This window comes from Notolepis coatsorum, assembly GCF_963971535.1.
Source record: "Notolepis coatsorum genome assembly, chromosome: 10".
NCBI lineage: Eukaryota > Metazoa > Chordata > Actinopteri > Aulopiformes > Paralepididae > Notolepis > Notolepis coatsorum.
In genome coordinates this window covers 114,830,134-114,849,167 of record NC_140174.1, presented here as the reverse complement: position 1 = coordinate 114,849,167, position 19,034 = coordinate 114,830,134, and the positions used below count along the sequence as shown (strand labels likewise).

The 19,034-nt window shown below is 41.9% G+C and overlaps 1 protein-coding gene across 1 annotated transcript in view; it reads right to left on the bottom strand.

The window, feature by feature from the left end:
* The window catches only part of cdo1 (cysteine dioxygenase, type I), a 48,550-nt gene extending 32,464 nt beyond the window's left edge, over nt 1-16,086 (bottom strand). The window contains exons 1-2 of the mRNA XM_084323443.1: nt 15,790-16,086; nt 10,793-10,870 (exon numbers count right to left, since the gene is read on the bottom strand). Coding sequence (XP_084179569.1) covers nt 10,793-10,870; nt 15,790-15,959 — 248 coding nt within the window. The 5' untranslated portion in view covers nt 15,960-16,086. The remainder of the gene's footprint in view (nt 1-10,792; nt 10,871-15,789) is intronic.
* Between the last annotated feature and the right edge of the window lie 2,948 nt (nt 16,087-19,034).

The window sequence follows — 19,034 nt, the reverse complement described above, 5'->3', positions numbered from 1 at the left end:
AGGCTACGGAGAACAGCTGTATTCGTCTGTGGATCAAGATCTTATTGCACCGTCTCCCGTACTCGGAGTCTCCTTATCATCGTTGACCCAGACTCTATTACCGACAGATCCTCTACCCTTGCTGGCTTACAACCGGGGGGACCCTTCCAGTATCTCCCGCTATATATTACTAGTGTACCATAGATATAATTCCCTAAGATTCAGGTTGTATAATTACCTCCTGCGTAACCAGAGAATGGACATTCGTTATTGATTTGCCTACGCACATTCCTTTGCCTTATAAGCGCATTCAAAGTGAAATAGAGAAGTATATTATGTACCTTTTGCTGCAATAAATACTTAATTACAACTTTGTGTGGAACCGATTCATTGTGGGAAGTGTTCATCATTATATATATCATGTACTGTATGGCCAGTAATTAAAGTACATAAGACGGTAGTGGTTTAATGATACCATACTTATCAATACAGTCAGGGAATTGTACCCCTCAGTTACATTACTGTTTAAACCTGGACTGTTCCCTGTCTGTGTGCAAACCTGGTGTCCCTTACTGTTTAAACCTGGACTGTTCCCTGTCTGTGTGCAAACCTGGTGTTCCTTACTGTTTAAACCTGGACTGTTCCCTGTCTGTGTGCAAACCTGGTGTTCCTTACTGTTTAAACCTGACTGTTCCCTGTCTGTGTGCAAACCTGGTGTTCCTTACTGTTTAAACCTGGACTGTTCCCTTTCTGTGTGCAAACCTGGTGTCCCTTACTGTTTAAACCTGGACTGTTCCCTGTCTGTGTGCAAACCTGGTGTTCCTTACTGTTTAAACCTGACTGTTCCCTGTCTGTGTGCAAACCTGGTGTTCCTTACTGTTTAAACCTGACTGTTCCCTGTCTGTGTGCAAACCTGGTGTTCCTTACTGTTTAAACCTGGACTGTTCCCTTTCTGTGTGCAAACCTGGTGTTCCTTACTGTTTAAACCTGACTGTTCCCTGTCTGTGTGCAAACCTGGTGTTCCTTACTGTTTAAACCTGGACTGTTCCCTGTCTGTGTGCAAACCTGGTGTTCCTTACTGTTTAAACCTGGACTGTTCCCTGTCTGTGTGCAAACCTGGTGTTCCTTACTGTTTAAACCTGACTGTTCCCTGTCTGTGTGCAAACTTGGTGTTCCTTACTGTTTAAACCTGGACTGTTGCCTGTCTGTGTGCAAACCTGGTGTTCCTTACTGTTTAAACCTGGACTGTTCCCTGTCTGTGTGCAAACCTGGTGTTCCTTACTGTTTAAACCTGACTGTTCCCTGTCTGTGTGCAAACCTGGTGTTCCTTACTGTTTAAACCTGGACTGTTGCCTGTCTGTGTGCAAACCTGGTGTTCCTTACTGTTTAAACCTGGACTGTTGCCTGTCTGTGTGCAAACCTGGTGTTCCTTACTGTTTAAACCTGGACTGTTGCCTGTCTGTGTGCAAACCTGGTGTTCCTTACTGTTTAAACCTGGACTGTTCCCTGTCTGTGTGCAAACCTGGTGTTCCTTACTGTTTAAACCTGGACTGTGATCCGACAAGACACGTGTGTCTCACGTGTCTCTGATTTTCAGAACTTCTGTGATCACAGAAATAAACTATATCTACTCGATCTTAATTTCTCTTAAGTTCAGCGGACTTGGTGGGCGACAGTGACTCGGGAGGTAGGGAGCGGTCCTCTGGTAATCCGGAGGTTCCCGGTTCGATTCCCGCTCCTCCCGGGCAGCGTGTCGAAGTGTCCTTGAGCAAGACACTTAACCCCTAATTGCTCCCGATGAGCAGGTTGTCACCTTGCCTCTGCCGTCGGTGTGTGAATGTCTGAGTTAACGGGTAAAATTTGAGGAACAAATTGTAAAGCGCTTTGGATAAAAGCTGTTATATAAATGCAGCCATTTACCATTTAAAAGACTTTTCCCACAACAGTCGGCGTTTCCTCATAAAGACGTTTCAGAGAGTGTACGTTTACAGCTGTGTGCACCCAGGTGGCGTAGAACAACCTCTGTATTCTTCAGATAAGCTGCTTCCGAATCCTCCAGGCTACATACTATATATACTGGACTTTTACATTTAAAACAACAGTGTCAATATTACACTTACTGTACACTTAATGTAGATCTCTGTATTTTTTACTGCATATTTTTTATTAGATTGTACATACATAACAGAGGAAATGTGAATGTGAAATGTGAATCCCGGACCATAGTTTATTATTATTATGTTATTCTTAGGCTTATTTTATTCCTTATTCTTAGGTAATTCTTTTGTTATTCGTATTTGTGATTTGTTTTGTCTACCTAAATGTAGTGCCAAATTTCCCTCCTTAAAGTATTTCTAGTATATTCTACAGTATATTGTATGAAATGTTCACTACAGTACAGTGGCGGACTGGCCATCGGGACGTTCGGGACGAATCCCGATGGGCCGGGACCAAAGTGGGCTGGTCAAAAAAAAAAAAAAAAAAAAATTATATATTTTTTTTTTTTTTTTTTTTTTTAACTTTTTAACTTTTTTTTTTTTGCCAGTGTGTGGGCCAGTGTGTGGGCCACTAATGTGGGCCGATGTGTGGGCCAGTGTGTGGGCCAGTGTGTGGGCCAGTGTGTGAGTCGGTGTGTGGGCCACTAATGTGGGCCAGTGTGTGGGCCGGTGTGTGGGCCAGTGTGTGAGTCGGTGTGTGGGCCACTAATATGGGCCAGTGTGTGGGCCAGTGTGTGGGCCGGTGTGTGAGCCGGTGTGGGCCGGTGTGTGGGCCAGTATGTGGGCCAGTCTGGGCCGGTGTGTGGGCCAGTGTGTGAGTCGGTGTGTGGGCCGGTGTGTCGGCCAGTATGTGGGCCGGTGTGTGGGCCGGTGTGTGGGCCAGTGTGTGGGCCACTAATGTGGGCCGATGTGTGGGCCAGTGTGTGGGCCAGTGTGTGGGCCAGTGTGTGATTCGGTGTGTGGGCCACTAATGTGGGCCAGTGTGTGGGCCGGTGTGTGGGCCAGTGTGTGAGTCGGTGTGTGGGCCACTAATGTGGGCCAGTGTGTGGGCCAGTGTGTGGGCCGGTGTGTGGGCCGGTGTGGGCTGGTGTGTGGGCCAGTATGTGGGCCAGTCTGGGCCGGTGTGTGGGCCAGTGTGTGAGTCGGTGTGTGGGCCGGTGTGTCGGCCAGTATGTGGGCCGGTGTGTGGGCCGGTGTGTGGGCCAGTGTGTGGGCCACTAATGTGGGCCGATGTGTGGGCCAGTGTGTGGGCCAGTGTGTGGGCCAGTGTGTGATTCGGTGTGTGGGCCACTAATGTGGGCCAGTGTGTGGGCCGGTGTGTGGGCCAGTGTGTGAGTCGGTGTGTGGGCCACTAATGTGGGCCAGTGTGTGGGCCAGTGTGTGGGCCGGTGTGTGGGCCGGTGTGGGCCGGTGTGTGGGCCAGTATGTGGGCCAGTCTGGGCCGGTGTGTGGGCCAGTGTGTGAGTCGGTGTGTGGGCCGGTGTGTCGGCCAGTATGTGGGCCGGTGTGTGGGCCGGTGTGTGGGCCAGTATGTGGGCCAGTGTGTGGGCCGGTGTGTGGGCCAGTGTGTGGGCCAGTGTGTGGGCCACTAATGTGGGCCGGTGTGTGGGCCGGTGTAGTGTGTGGGCCGGTGTAGTGTGTGGGCCAGTGTGTGGGCCATATGTGGGCCGGTGTGTGGGCCATTATGTGGGCCGGTGTGTGGGCCAGTGTGTGGGCCGGCAATAAAACAATAAACAAGTTGCATAAACTAAACCAGATTAAAAATGATCACAGTTCTGGTTTGCCTTAAGATGCAGTTTAAGATGGGTCTTGAACATGGAGTATGTAGGGCACTCTCTAATCACAACTGGCAGGCTATTCCAGTAGTTACCACTTTTAACAGAGAACACAGTTTTTGCAATGGTAGTATACCGAAAAGGCACCTTACAGTCCCCTCTACTGATGGCCCTGGTGGTAATGCCAGTGTCTGCTTTCTGTTGGATTCAATGGGGGAGGGGCAAGTCCATGCAGAACCTTGTACATGAAGCAAGTATATTTGAAAACTTGAAAATTCTCGAAACTTAGCATGTTATGTTTTTCTAAAACATTACAGTGATGAAATGAAATTGGTTTCCTATCAAATACTTGTATGGCTTTTTTGTAGAGTAATTATATTGGTGTAAGAGTAGTGACATATAAAAGAGACCAGTTGATAAAACAGTAGGCCTACTCGATGTGTGATAAAATCATTGAATGCAGAAACATCCTTGCAGCATTAACTGGCAGGCAGGGCCTGATCTGCCTGACGTTTTCGATGTTAAACTTGACTGTTTGTCACTTTCTTCTCACCTTTTGAAGGTCAATGTAGAGTCCAATGTGACCCCAAGATACTTGAATTAATGTACAATGTCCAGCTCCGCCTCTCCCAGAAACACATTAGAGTGAGTGACCTCTACTGGTGACTTTGTGAACATCATACACACTGTTTTCTTGGTGTTAAGTTAGCCAGTCTTGAATGAGACATGAGACATCAGTGAATGAGATTCACGTTTCCTCCCAACCGCGAGTAGGCCTAGAAGCGCAGAAATGGAGAATGCAAAAAAAGAAAGGGTGGAGCTGAAAAAGCTAGAATTAAAAAAATTAAATTGCTAGTAAAAGACGCAGAACAATGTTCTAAAATTACAGACATGTTTACCCGCTGCTGCTGCTAATGATGATGAAGTTCAAGTGGAAGGAACCAACAGTAACATGACAGGTGCATGCAGTAGCCTAGTGCATATTCTACTGTTGGTGTCTGCCGGTTCATGAGGGCTAGCTAGCCTATACTAGCTCTTGCAGTGATTTCAGTCATTCTATTACAAGACAATGTGCTTTCCGTATTCCTGATTCCTTACAGCACGTTGGACGTAAATAGTTGTGACTTGTGACGTTTTTTCTCTGACTAAAAGTTTAGTTAGCAATGTTAGGACTAGTGCCCACCACAGCATCAGAAGCTAAAGTGCTAACCTAGAGAGCCAATCAGAACCTAGGACGGGCTGCAAATTAATCGGCTACTAATATTATAATAGTAAATACTAAAATAAAATACTATTATGTTCCCTTCCAAATTTTCATGTTGATATACTATTGGTAATCTAATTGATTGAATTGATTAGTTGCCATTTTACATGCTTAAATAAGATGTACCTTAGAATTCCCAACTGTTAGCCATGTTCTCGATCTGTATATGATTAGTCTCATCTACATGTTTGTAAATAACCACAGCTAACTAGCTTAAGCTAACAACTAGGTCAACTACTACCCCGTAGTTAAACATATGTGATTGCATATAACAGCTAACTGCTACAGCTAAGTTGGTAGTTAGCCTATTCCATTAATGTTGAATGTATTTATGAAGGTTGTTGATGGTGGTTGGCGCTGATTAGCATACATGATTCCGTCAGTCTGCCACAGGGCAGCAGTGTTTGCTGATGCTGCTCACAACCACCAGTAGTGTATGACTGTGTGAGTGCGAATGCTTGATGGTTTCTGTGAAGCGCTTTGTGGAACAATGCTGATATACAGTTAAGAATGAGTAATTCGCTTTTGGTTTTTAAGAAAAATTTGTAAAGCTATTTTTGAAAACTACAGGGGTGAATAATACTGTTTTCTTTGGCTATTTTCTTTTAGAATACTGTTTTGGAGTCTTAATTTTTTTAATTTTTTTTTTTATCCACTTTTTCTCCCATTTTCTACATTTTCTCCCATCCCAATTTCGTATCATCCAATTCAACCCTCCCCTGTCACGAACGCTGTTTCTTGCCTCCCACAAGCTGGCTGCAATGTGGACTAAGTCATACATAGCACAAGTCCCCTCCGGTACTTGAGGTAACAGCAGTCGCATCTTTTCACCTGCACAGCTCGATCTCTCAGTGGCGAGGAGTAACGCGTGGGAGGCTCACGCTGCCCCCGACACTTCCTGATTCTACTGCGCAGGCACACCAACCGACCTGTAGGAGTCGCTGTCCACAACGCCCAATCCCCACCCATCAGTTTCCCACCCCCTAATACGGCCAATGTGTATTAGTATGAACGACCAGCTAAACTGAAAGCAATGTGGAGCGCTGGGCTCGAACAGGCGAGCCCAGCGTCTCCAGTATTTGTGGCGAGCGCCTTGCCCACTACGCCACGTAGCCGCCAATTTTTTTAATTTTTGTTAAGAATATAGGACAGGCATATATAAGCATTATGCTTCAGTCTGTACCTTTTCAGTCACTGTAAAATCAAATATTGTTAAATGATGGGGTATATTGTATTGTGTGAGATGATGACTGAATAAACTACTACTACTACTACTACTACTACTACTTTGGGTGTTTTCAAAAGGCTGAAAAAGCACAGCTGACCCTGAGGGGAGAGAGAGAGCCCAGTCCAGTTCAGACAGACAGACAGACAGACAGACAGACAGACACACAGAGAGAGAGACAGACACAGAGAGAGAGACACACAGAGAGAGGGAGAGACAGAGAGAGAGAGACACACACACACAGAGAGACACAGAGAGAGAGAGAGAGAGAGAGAGAGAGAGAGAGAGAGAGAGAGAGAGAGAGAGAGAGAGAGAGAGAGAGAGAGAGAGAGAGAGAGAGAGAGAGAGAGAGAGAGAGCAAACAGGCTCTTGGAATGGGTGTCTGGGAGGAAGTGGGGGGTCTTTCAATGTTGATTAAACGGCAAGCAACTAATGTCATGAGTGCCAAATTAAAGGACAATCAATCCAATCTAACTGAAATTGTGTAGCACAGACCTTTCTATTAGGGATGCTCGATATTGGCTTTTTTACCGATACCGATATACCGATATTGTCCAACTCTTAATTTCCGATACCGATATCAACCGATACCGATATATGCAGGGTTTCCCGCCCCAAGAAATGGAATAATTTCAGGTAATTAACATTACATATCTCTTGTTGTGGAATTAACACAACATTATGCATACTTTTGACAATAAATAAAATCAGAATTGGTTCTTACTTGCTTGCCTGGGTAAATAAAGGTTATAGAAATCGATATCACATTTTAATGCCGATATCGGCCGATAATATCGGTAGGCCGATAATATCGGACATCCCTACTTTCTATGGATCAAAACCTCAATATTATTATGGTGTAGTTAATACGTCATGTATCCTTAATCCCTAGGCTAATGAGGCACTAAGATGTTAGTAAAAAAAAAACATATGCCAATGACGGGAAGTAACGGTATATGTATGTGTGTGTCTGTGTGTGTGTGTGCACTGTGCATGAGTGCACATCTAGGGGCGGTGTGTAGATTTGGTCTCCCTGATGTTGACTCCTTAGCCACAGCCTTGGGTTGTTTAATACTGGACAAGTGTTTCATAACGCCCGTTGTGTGGGCCGGTTTCGGGGCCGGTGCGTGGGCCGGTGCGTGGGCTGGTGCGTCTGAATGTCCCGGGCTGAATTTGTGTCCCAGTCCGCCACTGCTACAGTATGTGATCTGTTATGTGACAGGGATCCATCCGTATCCGTGGTACACTAAAAGCACCAACATTTGAAGTAGGGCTGCACGATTCTTGCTAAAATGTGAATCACGATTTTTATCTCTAAGAATTGAGATCACGATTCTCTCACACGATTCTTATTTTTCGTCATCATTTTAAAAAGTTAAGTAAAAAGTAAAAAACATTAAAAAATTTAAAAAAATTATTTTTTTATTTATATGTAAAGAAATCATTTTTAAAATCGTCATAATTTAGAAATGAGATTGCATAGGTACCTATGAATCGAGATCGCCATTTTTTTCAGATTAATTGTGCAGCCCTAATTTGATGTATGGAGTGGACGGTTATACGGGGTCCTTTCAATCCCACAATTCTTCACGCCGGGTCATTTCCTGTGTTGATTCCAGGTCATTTCCTGTGTTGTTTCCAGTCCCAGGTCATGTCCTGTGTTGTTTCCAGTCCCGGGGGTCATTTCCTGTGTTGTTTCCAGTTCCAGGTCATTTCCTGTGTTGTTTCCAGTCCCAGGTCATGTCCTGTGTTGTTTCCAGTCCCGGGGGTCATTTCCTGTGTTGTTTCCAGTTCCAGGTCATTTCCTGTGTTGTTTCCAGTCCCAGGTCATGTCCTGTGTTGTTTCCAGTTCCAGGTCATTTCCTGTGTTGTTTCCAGTCCCAGGTCATGTCCTGTGTTGTTTCCAGTCCCGGGGGTCATTTCCTGTGTTGTTTCCAGTTCCAGGTCATTTCCTGTGTTGTTTCCAGTTCCAGGTCAGTGGACATTTCCCAAACAAACATAAACAGTCGGCGTCGAGGCTGTTGTCGGGTCTTAATCACAGCGAGTGGTTGCTAGGGGCTGTGAGTCAGTTTCGAGGCCGGTTGCTAGGGGCTGTGAGTCAGTGTCCTGTGATAAACAATGACTCAGCTTGCACCCGTTTGAACATCGAGTCCTAAATCATGTCATTGTTATAACGATGACCGATTCTTATATAACATATTCTTATATAATTGCATCCTTGCTCTTCTTATCCGTCTGGAATAATAAGTGTCACTTCAGGTGACCGTGTTTCTGTTTTCTCACACAGCATTAATGGTGTCCACGTGCAACCTTCCTCAATCTCTGTAGGACATTGGACTCGCTTATCAACGTTTGTTTATAATGACCCTAATCATCACCATATGTGAATATAAAAAGGCAATTACGTCTTTTGATATGGCTAATGGGCATTCATGCCAACTGTGTGGCAGGGCATGTAGCATCACACTGTCAACAACACGGGTTGACAATCGAAGAGAGAGAATGCTGCTTGGGGGCCGTTATGGGTCATGTGATACAGTGGTCATGTGTATAATCCCATAGTATAAGTGTTTATAGACATGTTATAGACTTTCTCTTGGCAATGGGAGTGGGTTTCTTCCTTGAGCGCTTATCCTCATCATTAGAGCACAAGTATATTGTGTTTTATTATAAAAAATAGAGTCTGCTTAATGCTGAGTGTGGCATGAATTACATCACAACAATACTGTATTATATCACAATGATACTGTATTACATCACAATGACACATTACTACATCACAATGATACTGTACTACATCACAATGATACTGAATTACATCACAATGATACTGTATTACATCACAACGATACTGTATTATATCACAATGATACTGTATTACATCACAATGATACTGCATTACATCACAATGATACTGTATTACATCACAATGATACTGAATTACATCACAATGATACTGTATTACATCACAATGATACTGTATTACATCACAATGATACTGCATTACATCACAATGATACTGTATTACATCACAACGATACTGTATTATATCACAATGATACTGTATTACATCACAATGATACTGCATTACATCACAATGATACTGTATTACATCACAACGATACTGTATTATATCACAATGATACTGTATTACATCACAACGATACTGTATTATATCACAATGATACTGTATTACATCACAACGATACTGTATTATATCACAATGATACTGTATTACATCACAACGATACTGTATTATATCACAATGATACTGTATTACATCACAATGCAGTGTTTCCCCTAGGATTTTTTTCAGGGGGGGTGGTAGCCCCCCAAAACTACTAGTGTTGTCGCGGGGCGCGCGTGTCACGGATACGCGGTGTCAACAGTGTTGTCATAGACGCGGCGGTTGTTAGTATCGGTGCATTTACACTGAGCTGAAATGAAATGATGGCACATAAATTAGGTAAATAAATATTAACAATATAGTCAGTCTCGGACTTGTCTCGGAATGGATTTGGTAGCTCTTTTCTGCATCTCCATAGACTGTGCCGTGTCACGTTTTAAAGTCTTAGTGAAGATTGACGTTTTTTTTTTTAATCTTTTCAGGAGGGGCCATGGTGATTTAACTCCCAGGACACTATGACAGTAGCCATGGTGATTTAACTCCCAGGACACTATGACAGTAGCCATGGTGATTTAACTCCCAGGACACTATGACAGTAGCCATGGTGATTTAACTCCCAGGACACTATGACAGTAGCCATGGTGATTTAACTCCCAGGACACTATGACAGTAGCCATGGTGATTTAACTCCCAGGACACTATGACAGTAGCCATGGTGATTTAACTCCCAGGACACTATGACAGTAGCCATGGTGATTTAACTCCCAGGACACTGTGACAGTAGCCATGGTGATTTAACTCCCAGGACACTATGACAGTAGCCATGGTGATGTAACTCCCAGGACACTATGACAGTAGCCATGGTGATTTAACTCCCAGGACACTATGACAGTAGCCATGGTGATTTAACTCCCAGGACACTATGACAGTAGCCATGGTGATTTAACTCCCAGGACACTGTGACAGTAGCCATGGTGATTTAACTCCCAGGACACTATGACAGTAGCCATGGTGATTTAACTCCCAGGACACTGTGACAAGTGTGACAGTAGCCATGGTGATTTAACTCCAAAGGACACTGTGACAGTAGCCGTGGTGATTTAACTCACTGTGACCACACTTGATGACATCACAAATTCACTGTGAATGGACCACACTTGATGACATCACAAATTCACTGTGAATGGACCACACTTGATGACATCACTAATTCCAAGTCAATCGACTTCACTCTTCCGTTTCAGACGTATTATTATGCCTGTATTTTTTACTGTTGTGAAGCACTTTGAACTGCAATTTCTGTATGAAAAGTGCTATGCAAATAAAGTTATTATAATTATTATTATTATTATTATTATTATTATTATTATTATTATTATTATTATTTAATAACATATTTGATCATAAATTGTAATAAGGTCTCACCTGCCGTGGCCTTCTCCCCAGCACAGAATCATCAGGTTGAACTTCCCGTTCCCCTCATCCACCAAGTTCCTCGTGTACCTAGAAGACACACAGACAATAGGACATCAATAGGATATCATTAGGATATCAATAGGATATCAATAGGATATCAATAGGATATTAGTAGGATATCATTAGGATATTAATAGGATATCAATAGGATATCAATAGGATATCAATAGGATATCAGTAGGATATCAATAGGATATTAATAGGATATAAATAGGATATTATTAGGATATTATTAGGATATCAATAGGATATCAGTAGGATATTAATTGGATATTAGTAGGATATCAATAGGATATCAGTAAGATATCAATAGGATCAAAATTATAAAAATATTGATTATTATTATTATATAATGATTATTATTTCCCCCATAATCGAGCAGCCCCCACTTAATATAGTCTTCCTTTTTAAGACAAAGAAGGATGCAAGACAGAGAGAGGACATTTAAATATGTTCCTATAATTTTGTCCTCCTGTGATTAAAAACCCAACCTAACAGACCAGTCCAGACGGCTGAAAGTGACGGTAGCAGGTCAGTAATCACAGTTGTTTGTGACAGTGATGAAGTGGCAGCCTGGTTGTGTACAGTACTGACTCATGATACAGCGTCTGCTTACTGTAAGCTGGCATCTGGCAGCCCCGCCCCCATATCCTATACACTCTAGGCTCTGATGCACATACCGTACCAACTCTGAACTCCATTGCCCCACACTTTAGGCTCTGTTGCCCTACTTTGCCCTACTCTGTAATCACAACTACCTACCTCAACCTACAGTATACTCTACCCATATAACACTGTATATGTACTATGTACTATAATACTGTATATATCTTTTCCCCTTTCTTTTTCCCTCTCTCCCTTTCCTTCTCTCTCCCTTATTTATTGTTGTACTCTTGCTACTGTAATTTTGTATTTTATTTATTTGTATGCATGTACATAACGTTGTTTTTGTTACAGCCTCCCACCCCCCCTTCCCTCAAAAGTTCTTTGCTTTTTGGACAGGCTGCTTTTGTATATAATAATTTGTTCTTAATTGCTTGCCTGGGTAAATAAAGGTTAAATACATTTTTAAAATAATAATATATATGTATCTATATTCCTGTTTATATTCCTGTTTATATATATATATATATATATATATATATATATATATATATATATATATATATATATATATATATATATATATATATATATATATATATATATATATATATATATTCCTGCTTATATGCACACCGTATACTATATATATTATCCCATACATTACTGTACATAATTACACTGTACATACATCAAATTAGCATATTACTCAGTAGCTTCATTATATTTATATTCCATTTAATAATTGTTTACATTTAATCACACTGTATATTGCTAAAGCACTTCACTGTTTGCCTTACACTCGGTTCGTTAGACGCTAACTCCTTCTCATTGTACTGTAACCTATAGCAGTACTACACTAGAGACAAACATGTTATCTGTTATCAATTGGCTTAACCCTTTCACTACCACACTACCAAAAGGGTTAACCATTTCACTGCGACAATACAGAAGGTTAACCCTTTCACTGCCACGCGACAAAGGGTTAACCCTTTCATTCACAACCACACTACAGAAGGTTAACCTTTCACTACCACACTATATAGACGGGTAATTGTCTGTAGTGTGGCAGTGAAAGGGTTAACCTTCTGTAGTGCGGTAGTGAAAGGGTTAATTTTCAAATCAAGGCCACAATGCGAGGGTTAATGGCCTCGAGGAGACCCTCTGAGCTGCTCGCCTGTCCAGCACAGCACTTGGCACGGCACCAATGTAACTGGTCCGGTGAAGCCATATCCAGAGCCGCTCGGGCAGACGCTATAAGCCTCAAAGTGACTGGTTCACGTGAAGCTCTGCCATGATGTGATGCTTTCTCCGTGAATCCTGAAGCTCCTCCCACTGAAGGGTTTCCTATCGCGGGTCACACATGCCCTGCCAATCAACCAGCAGCACCCTACCATTTCCATTTCAACCTCTATTTACGAGTCTTCTTCATAGGTCAAATGGGTCTATTTATATATGCGTCACATACAGTATTTCTCTTCACATGCGAGATTACAGTTCAGCATCTTCTGAAAACACACGTGAAATGTGATCAACACCCCCCACACATTTAACCCCCACATTTAAAGGGAGAATTCAGCACCCTGTCCGTCCCTATCCGCTACAGTACTTAACACATGACGTTGTTGATCGGTCCTCTCCTTTCTCACCACAACCCGTGCCACGCCCCTCGTACTAGGGGGCTAGTTGGCCACAAACCCATGCAAAGTCAATGGGGACAAGCGCCACAAACCCATGCAAAGTCAATGGGGCCAAGCACCTGTCTGTACAAGCTGACTAAAGGCAACGGAAATCTACTTTGCAATTTGCATTTTGTACTTTTGTACTTTAGTTTGTATATTTTATATTTTGTAGAGAACCAAGCATTTCACTGTAACGTACATGTACTTTATATGTGACGGATAAAAAACAAAACTTGAACTACACGCGGGAAGCTAAAGTGACGTCAGACTACACCTCCCTATAGGCGTGTGCACTGTGTTTAACCCTTTCACTACCACACTACCAAAGGGTTAACCCTTTCACCGTGACACTACAGAGTACAAAGGGTTAACCCTTTCACTCCCACACTACAGAAGGTTAATAACATTTCACTGTGGTATAGTGAAAGGCCAAGGGTTAACATTCTGTGAAACACTCTGAATTGAAAATGGGGGACCCTGATGTAAACAAGACAAACGTCTTTCTCTGGTCTGCATCCCCTTAACAATTGTGTGTATTGAGCCGTACTGTATTGTACCCATTCTGCAATCTGTTCATTAAAGTTTTCATTCATTCATTCATTCAAAGGGTTCATTCGCAATAACACTATGAAACGCCTATATGGGCATAATAAGGAGTCTCTTCTCAGTTTCACCCTTTAAAAAGGCGCACTTTGCACTTTAATTCGAGAACACACTATATTAGAAACACGTGTGAATCTGATGGCACGCCACCACCACCCAACCATGTGGACATTCCCCACTGCACCACGTCATGGCTCTGCGTGCAGTCTGTGGCGCACATGCGCACTGGTGCTCCATCCACCACAAGCGCGCAAAACAAACACCAGCCCCCCGACGGGTGTGACCCGTTTCTAAACGCTGATTGGCCCAGTCCGGCCACCCTCTCTACTTACCCCCCTTCAATAATCAAAACAGTTGGACAGAATGCAAGCTAGGGGAAAACAAATAAAAAGCAGGGACCCTGTTTTCAAGTGAGAGAGCTATTTGCATATTCGGAAAAACAAACAAACAAACAAACAGATCCCTATAACTAATTTTTCTAATTTTTTGCATTTTAAAAAGTTTGCATTTTGTACTTCATTGTTTGCATTTGTACTTTATTGTGTACTTTAGTTCATACTTTAATTGTATAATCATGCATTTCACTGTAATGTACATCTGTAACTTATTATATGTGACAAATAAAACAAAACTTGAACTTGAAACAAGCGAACATAAAGGGTGGCTGTTTGTTTCTGGAGCGTTTATTAAGAATGTTTATTCATATTTATTGTTGTTATGATCTATACTGGGTACAGAGGTTGTGTTGTAAACAACGAGGCATGGCTTAGAATATTAATCACGTAAAACAAGTTGTTTTCTTTCAGGGTAACATTCGGCTACGTAGGCCACTCGGTTGCCAAGAAGCCGAAAAAATATTTTTATTCAAACATCCGTTATTATTTATACTAGCCTATAGTATAGCTGAGGACGCGACGGGCATTATTCACACGCGCGTTATATCACATCAGCTTTGGGCATATTGTTCACATGCAACATATAGAAGAAATTGTAACAATTATGCTTCAGAAATGGACTGAAATAATGGCTCTGGTCGGAGGAAAAAGCCCAGTATGGTTCATTCATTCCTACATAACACGCATATTCATTATGCTTCCCAACACACTGTGACCTTTATTCTTTTCAATATAATCACAACAAAAATAGATCAAAACGCATATAATATAATGCTGACTACAATAATACTGACTACAATAATAGAATACTGACTAATACAATACTGACTGCAATCATATAATGCTGACTGCAATAATATAATGCTGAGTTGCTGACTGCAATAATATAATACTGACTGTATATTTCTCTCCCACCCACCCACCCCCTCCTAATGTACAGTCCCCTCCCCATCATATGTATATACTCTGTCGGGATCTAGGGGTAACAGTACTGTATATTTGAATACCGCTTATGTCACAAATGTATCAGTACCAAATACCTATATGTCCCTATGCCATAAATGTCATGTATGTTGTGTGTGTCATAAATGTCTATATGAATTGAAAATGGGGGACCCTGATGTAAACAAGACAAACGTCTTTCTCTGGTCTGCATCCCCTTAACAATTGTATGTATTGAGCCGTACTGTATTGTACCCATTCTGCAATCTGTTAAATAAAGTTTTCATTCATTCATTCATTCATTCATTCATTCATTCATTCATTCATTCACTACAATAATAGAATACTGACTACAATACAATTCTGACTGCAATAATACAATACTGACTACAATAATAGAATACTGACTACAATAATACAATGCTGACTGCAATAATATAATGCTGACTGCAATAATATAATACTGACTACAATACAACAATACTGACTACAATAATATAATACTGACTACAATAATACAATACTGACTACAATAACCAGTGCGACGATTCATTATAAATGGAGGCTGCAAATCTGTAGCCTATAAAACACAAAAAGTCCATTTTTGACAACCAGACAGACTGATCAACAGCGCAATATGCAATTATTAGTATTAGAGCTGAGGAACCACGATAGGCATGTTCCATAACGGCATGGCACATCATCATTAGCATGGTTTTACCTGTACTGGTCGGATTTGGCGAATTTCATCCAGTCCTGTGGCTTGCTCTCATATGCTTCCATGATGTTCTGGACTTCTTCCACATTGACAGAATCACTCTCAAAGATGTCGTGCAGAATCTTGATCAGGTCATCGAGGGTCTCCGGCTTCACTACCTCGGTGTGCTCCATGTCTGTCTGTGCAGGTTGTGTTGTTGTTATTATTATTATTATTATTATTATTATTATTATTATTATTATTACGAGCTCGTCCTCAAACGCAAAGTCACTTTCTAACCAACTTCTGAGCTCGGCATGATCCTTTATGGAGCCCAACTTGTCTCGTCGGACCGTACCATTATGAGAACGGCGGGGGAACGCCCACTGAACAATCTTATTTAAATAAACTTTTTGGCGAATGCATTTAAACTAACACATGCGGGTTTTTAACAAATATCCACGTATGACTCTCGTGGCGAAAATGATTTACTTTTATTTCAAATTGTGTTATACACGTTTGCCGATGCGTTCTGCTCACTGGACTTGTACAGAACTTGGACTAATCCTCAATGAGCCCAATTGCACCACGTTGTCAGAAACAAAATCCCACATCTCTCCTCTCCTCCTCTTCCTCCCCACATCTCTCCTCTCCTCCTCTTCCTCCCCACATCTCTCCTCTCCTCCTCTTCCTCCCCACATCTCTCCTCTCCTCCTCTTCCTCTGGATTCTGTTACTTGGCATCTCAGCGCCACAATAACTGCTCTGAGTCTTGTGAGACAAGCTTTTCCTCCGAGAGGGTGAATAGACAATAGTAGCTGGGCCCAGGCACGTGCACACATAGAGGCCAAGGGGTGCCTGAGCACCTGCCTTTTTGAGCCTCATCAAAAAAGTGCCCTTTTTGAAAAAAAATAAAAATAATTTTTTTTTTTTTTTTTTTTACTGTTACGCATATAGACTGCCCTTCCAACTGAAAAATGTCAGGATTGAATCAAATTATTAGGTAAAGAGAGAGAGATGCCCCATATTCCATTGCAGTTTGCACGGCCTCCTCAGCGTGCCTCTCCGCGGACCTATATATTTTATGCATAGCGTGGGTGTTGATGATGATCATGATAGAAACCGCTGTTGAATGCTGGTATTATACTCACTGAGGGACACAAAGAAGTCAAGTCCGATGGGATTTGGGAATCTCAAATAGAAATCGGGATTGGAATAAAAAATGCATTTATATTAAACAATACAGAATATACAGCACTTCTTGGGGTCTGTAGGGTAAGCACTTATTCCCTCCCCCCTGAACATTTATGGAGATGTATGGGCCTTTTAAGTCAGTGATAAAAGTGTCTTTCAAGGATAAGTGAGCTCCTGCACTGATTATTATAGTTCAATATTCAATATTTGATCACCAAAACCCCCCAAAAAGCATAAAAAGGGGGCCCCCCGCCCGAAAAGGGCCCTTACAAATCGCGCTCGTGCGCTACGCGCGCTCGCTTAATATATACACACAAGTGTAGTGCCCTTTTCAGCCTTTGAGCACCTGCCCCTCTAAAGTCCTGTGCACGTCCCTGATCCACATTACAGTCGACTGCACTGCATCATGGACTCCTCACATGACCCTCCTGACCTCATGGCAGCTTTATGGAACTCCTCCATTGAGAAGAAGATGAGGAAGATCACGTTTTTTAAGTTTCTAACAGAAGGCTTTTGACTTTTGCTTCAAACTGACATCTGAGAAACAAGATTCTTAGTGCGGATACACTGAAAAGAGAAAATATTATTTTGCCCAAGAGAGTCAGAATGGGGAATTTGATTTATAATCTAAAAGAGTTTATTCAATAACCATTGTGATATTTAAGTGCCATTATTTACTTTAATTTGATTTCAAACCTTTATTTCCACTCGAAGAAAAAAATCATTGAAGTTGCCTTAATTTTCAATTATGTCAAGTTACAGGCAAGTAAAAATAAATAGGTGAAACCACAGATAAAAAAGAAAGAAAGAAATCTGTTAAAACAGTTACATATAGAATAAAAGACAAAACACATGAAATATAAATAAAGCTTACATATTGGAGCAGGGAGGTTTGTGATCATGATTTTAAATTGTAGATAGTTTAGAGTATGGGTTTTTAAAGTGTGTTGAAAATCATTCCAAGCAGTTTGGGCATTAAAATAAAAGGCTGACTTTACAAATTCAGACTGTACTCGGGGGACCTTAAGCATACCTTAAACTGAGGAGACTCAGGTCCTTCAATGTGTGCAATAGATTGCAGTAGTTTTACTAATATAGTAGCCAGCATCCTCTTTTTTGCCGTTGTATGCTGGGAGGGTAACATCAACTCAAGGGACACAAAGTGAACAAGTTGGTGAGGAAGGCTAGCTCTGTAGTGGGAGTTGAGCTGGTCAAACTAAAGGTGGTGGCAGAAAGAAGGATGATAAAGAAGCTGGTCGCTAACCTGGAGAACCCCTCCTACCCTTTCTGTGAGGAGCTAGTCAAGATGAGGAGCATGTTCAGCCACAGACTCATACCACCCTGACACTCCTCTAAACGCCTTGGCCAGTCCTTTGTGTCAGTGGCCATCAGGCTCTACAACCAAGGCCATGGACTGCTTACTGCAGCTGGAGAATTAACGACAGTAGAACTTGGGAACAATTAGAAATGTCTGATTCTTAACCACTAAACCCTACACCAGGGCTATTCAACTGGCGGCCCGCGGGCCAGATCCGGCCCGCGGGATGATTCTGACCGGCCCGCCAAAGATTACATGATAATAATTTTTTTTTCTTTTTTTTTTTTTTTTACTTTTTTCTTTTCATGTCAACGTTAACACGCACAATTGAGCCAAAAGTCACTCAATTAATGACAGATTTCATTGATAAATTGAGGGAAAACTTTGCAAGTCGATTTGATGAATTTGACATGTCCAGAGAATTGATGCATTTTGTGAGCAACCCATTTGCCAATGTAGCTGCTATTTCCACAAAAGGACAAGAGTTCCTTGCATCACTTCACATTGATGAAGATCTCCTGCAACTTGAAATAATTGACATGCAAGCATCATCTGCTCTGAAGCAGGCACTTGAGAATGAATCCACCACAACATTTTGGATAAAGTGTATTCATGTCAAGACATTCCCCAAAATAAAAACGCTGGCAATATCTGTGCTAACAATGTTTGGCTCAACATACACCTGTGAATCCAGTTTCTCTCACATGAATGCCATTAAAACAAGCAACCATGCCTCCTTGACAAATGAGCATTTGCAT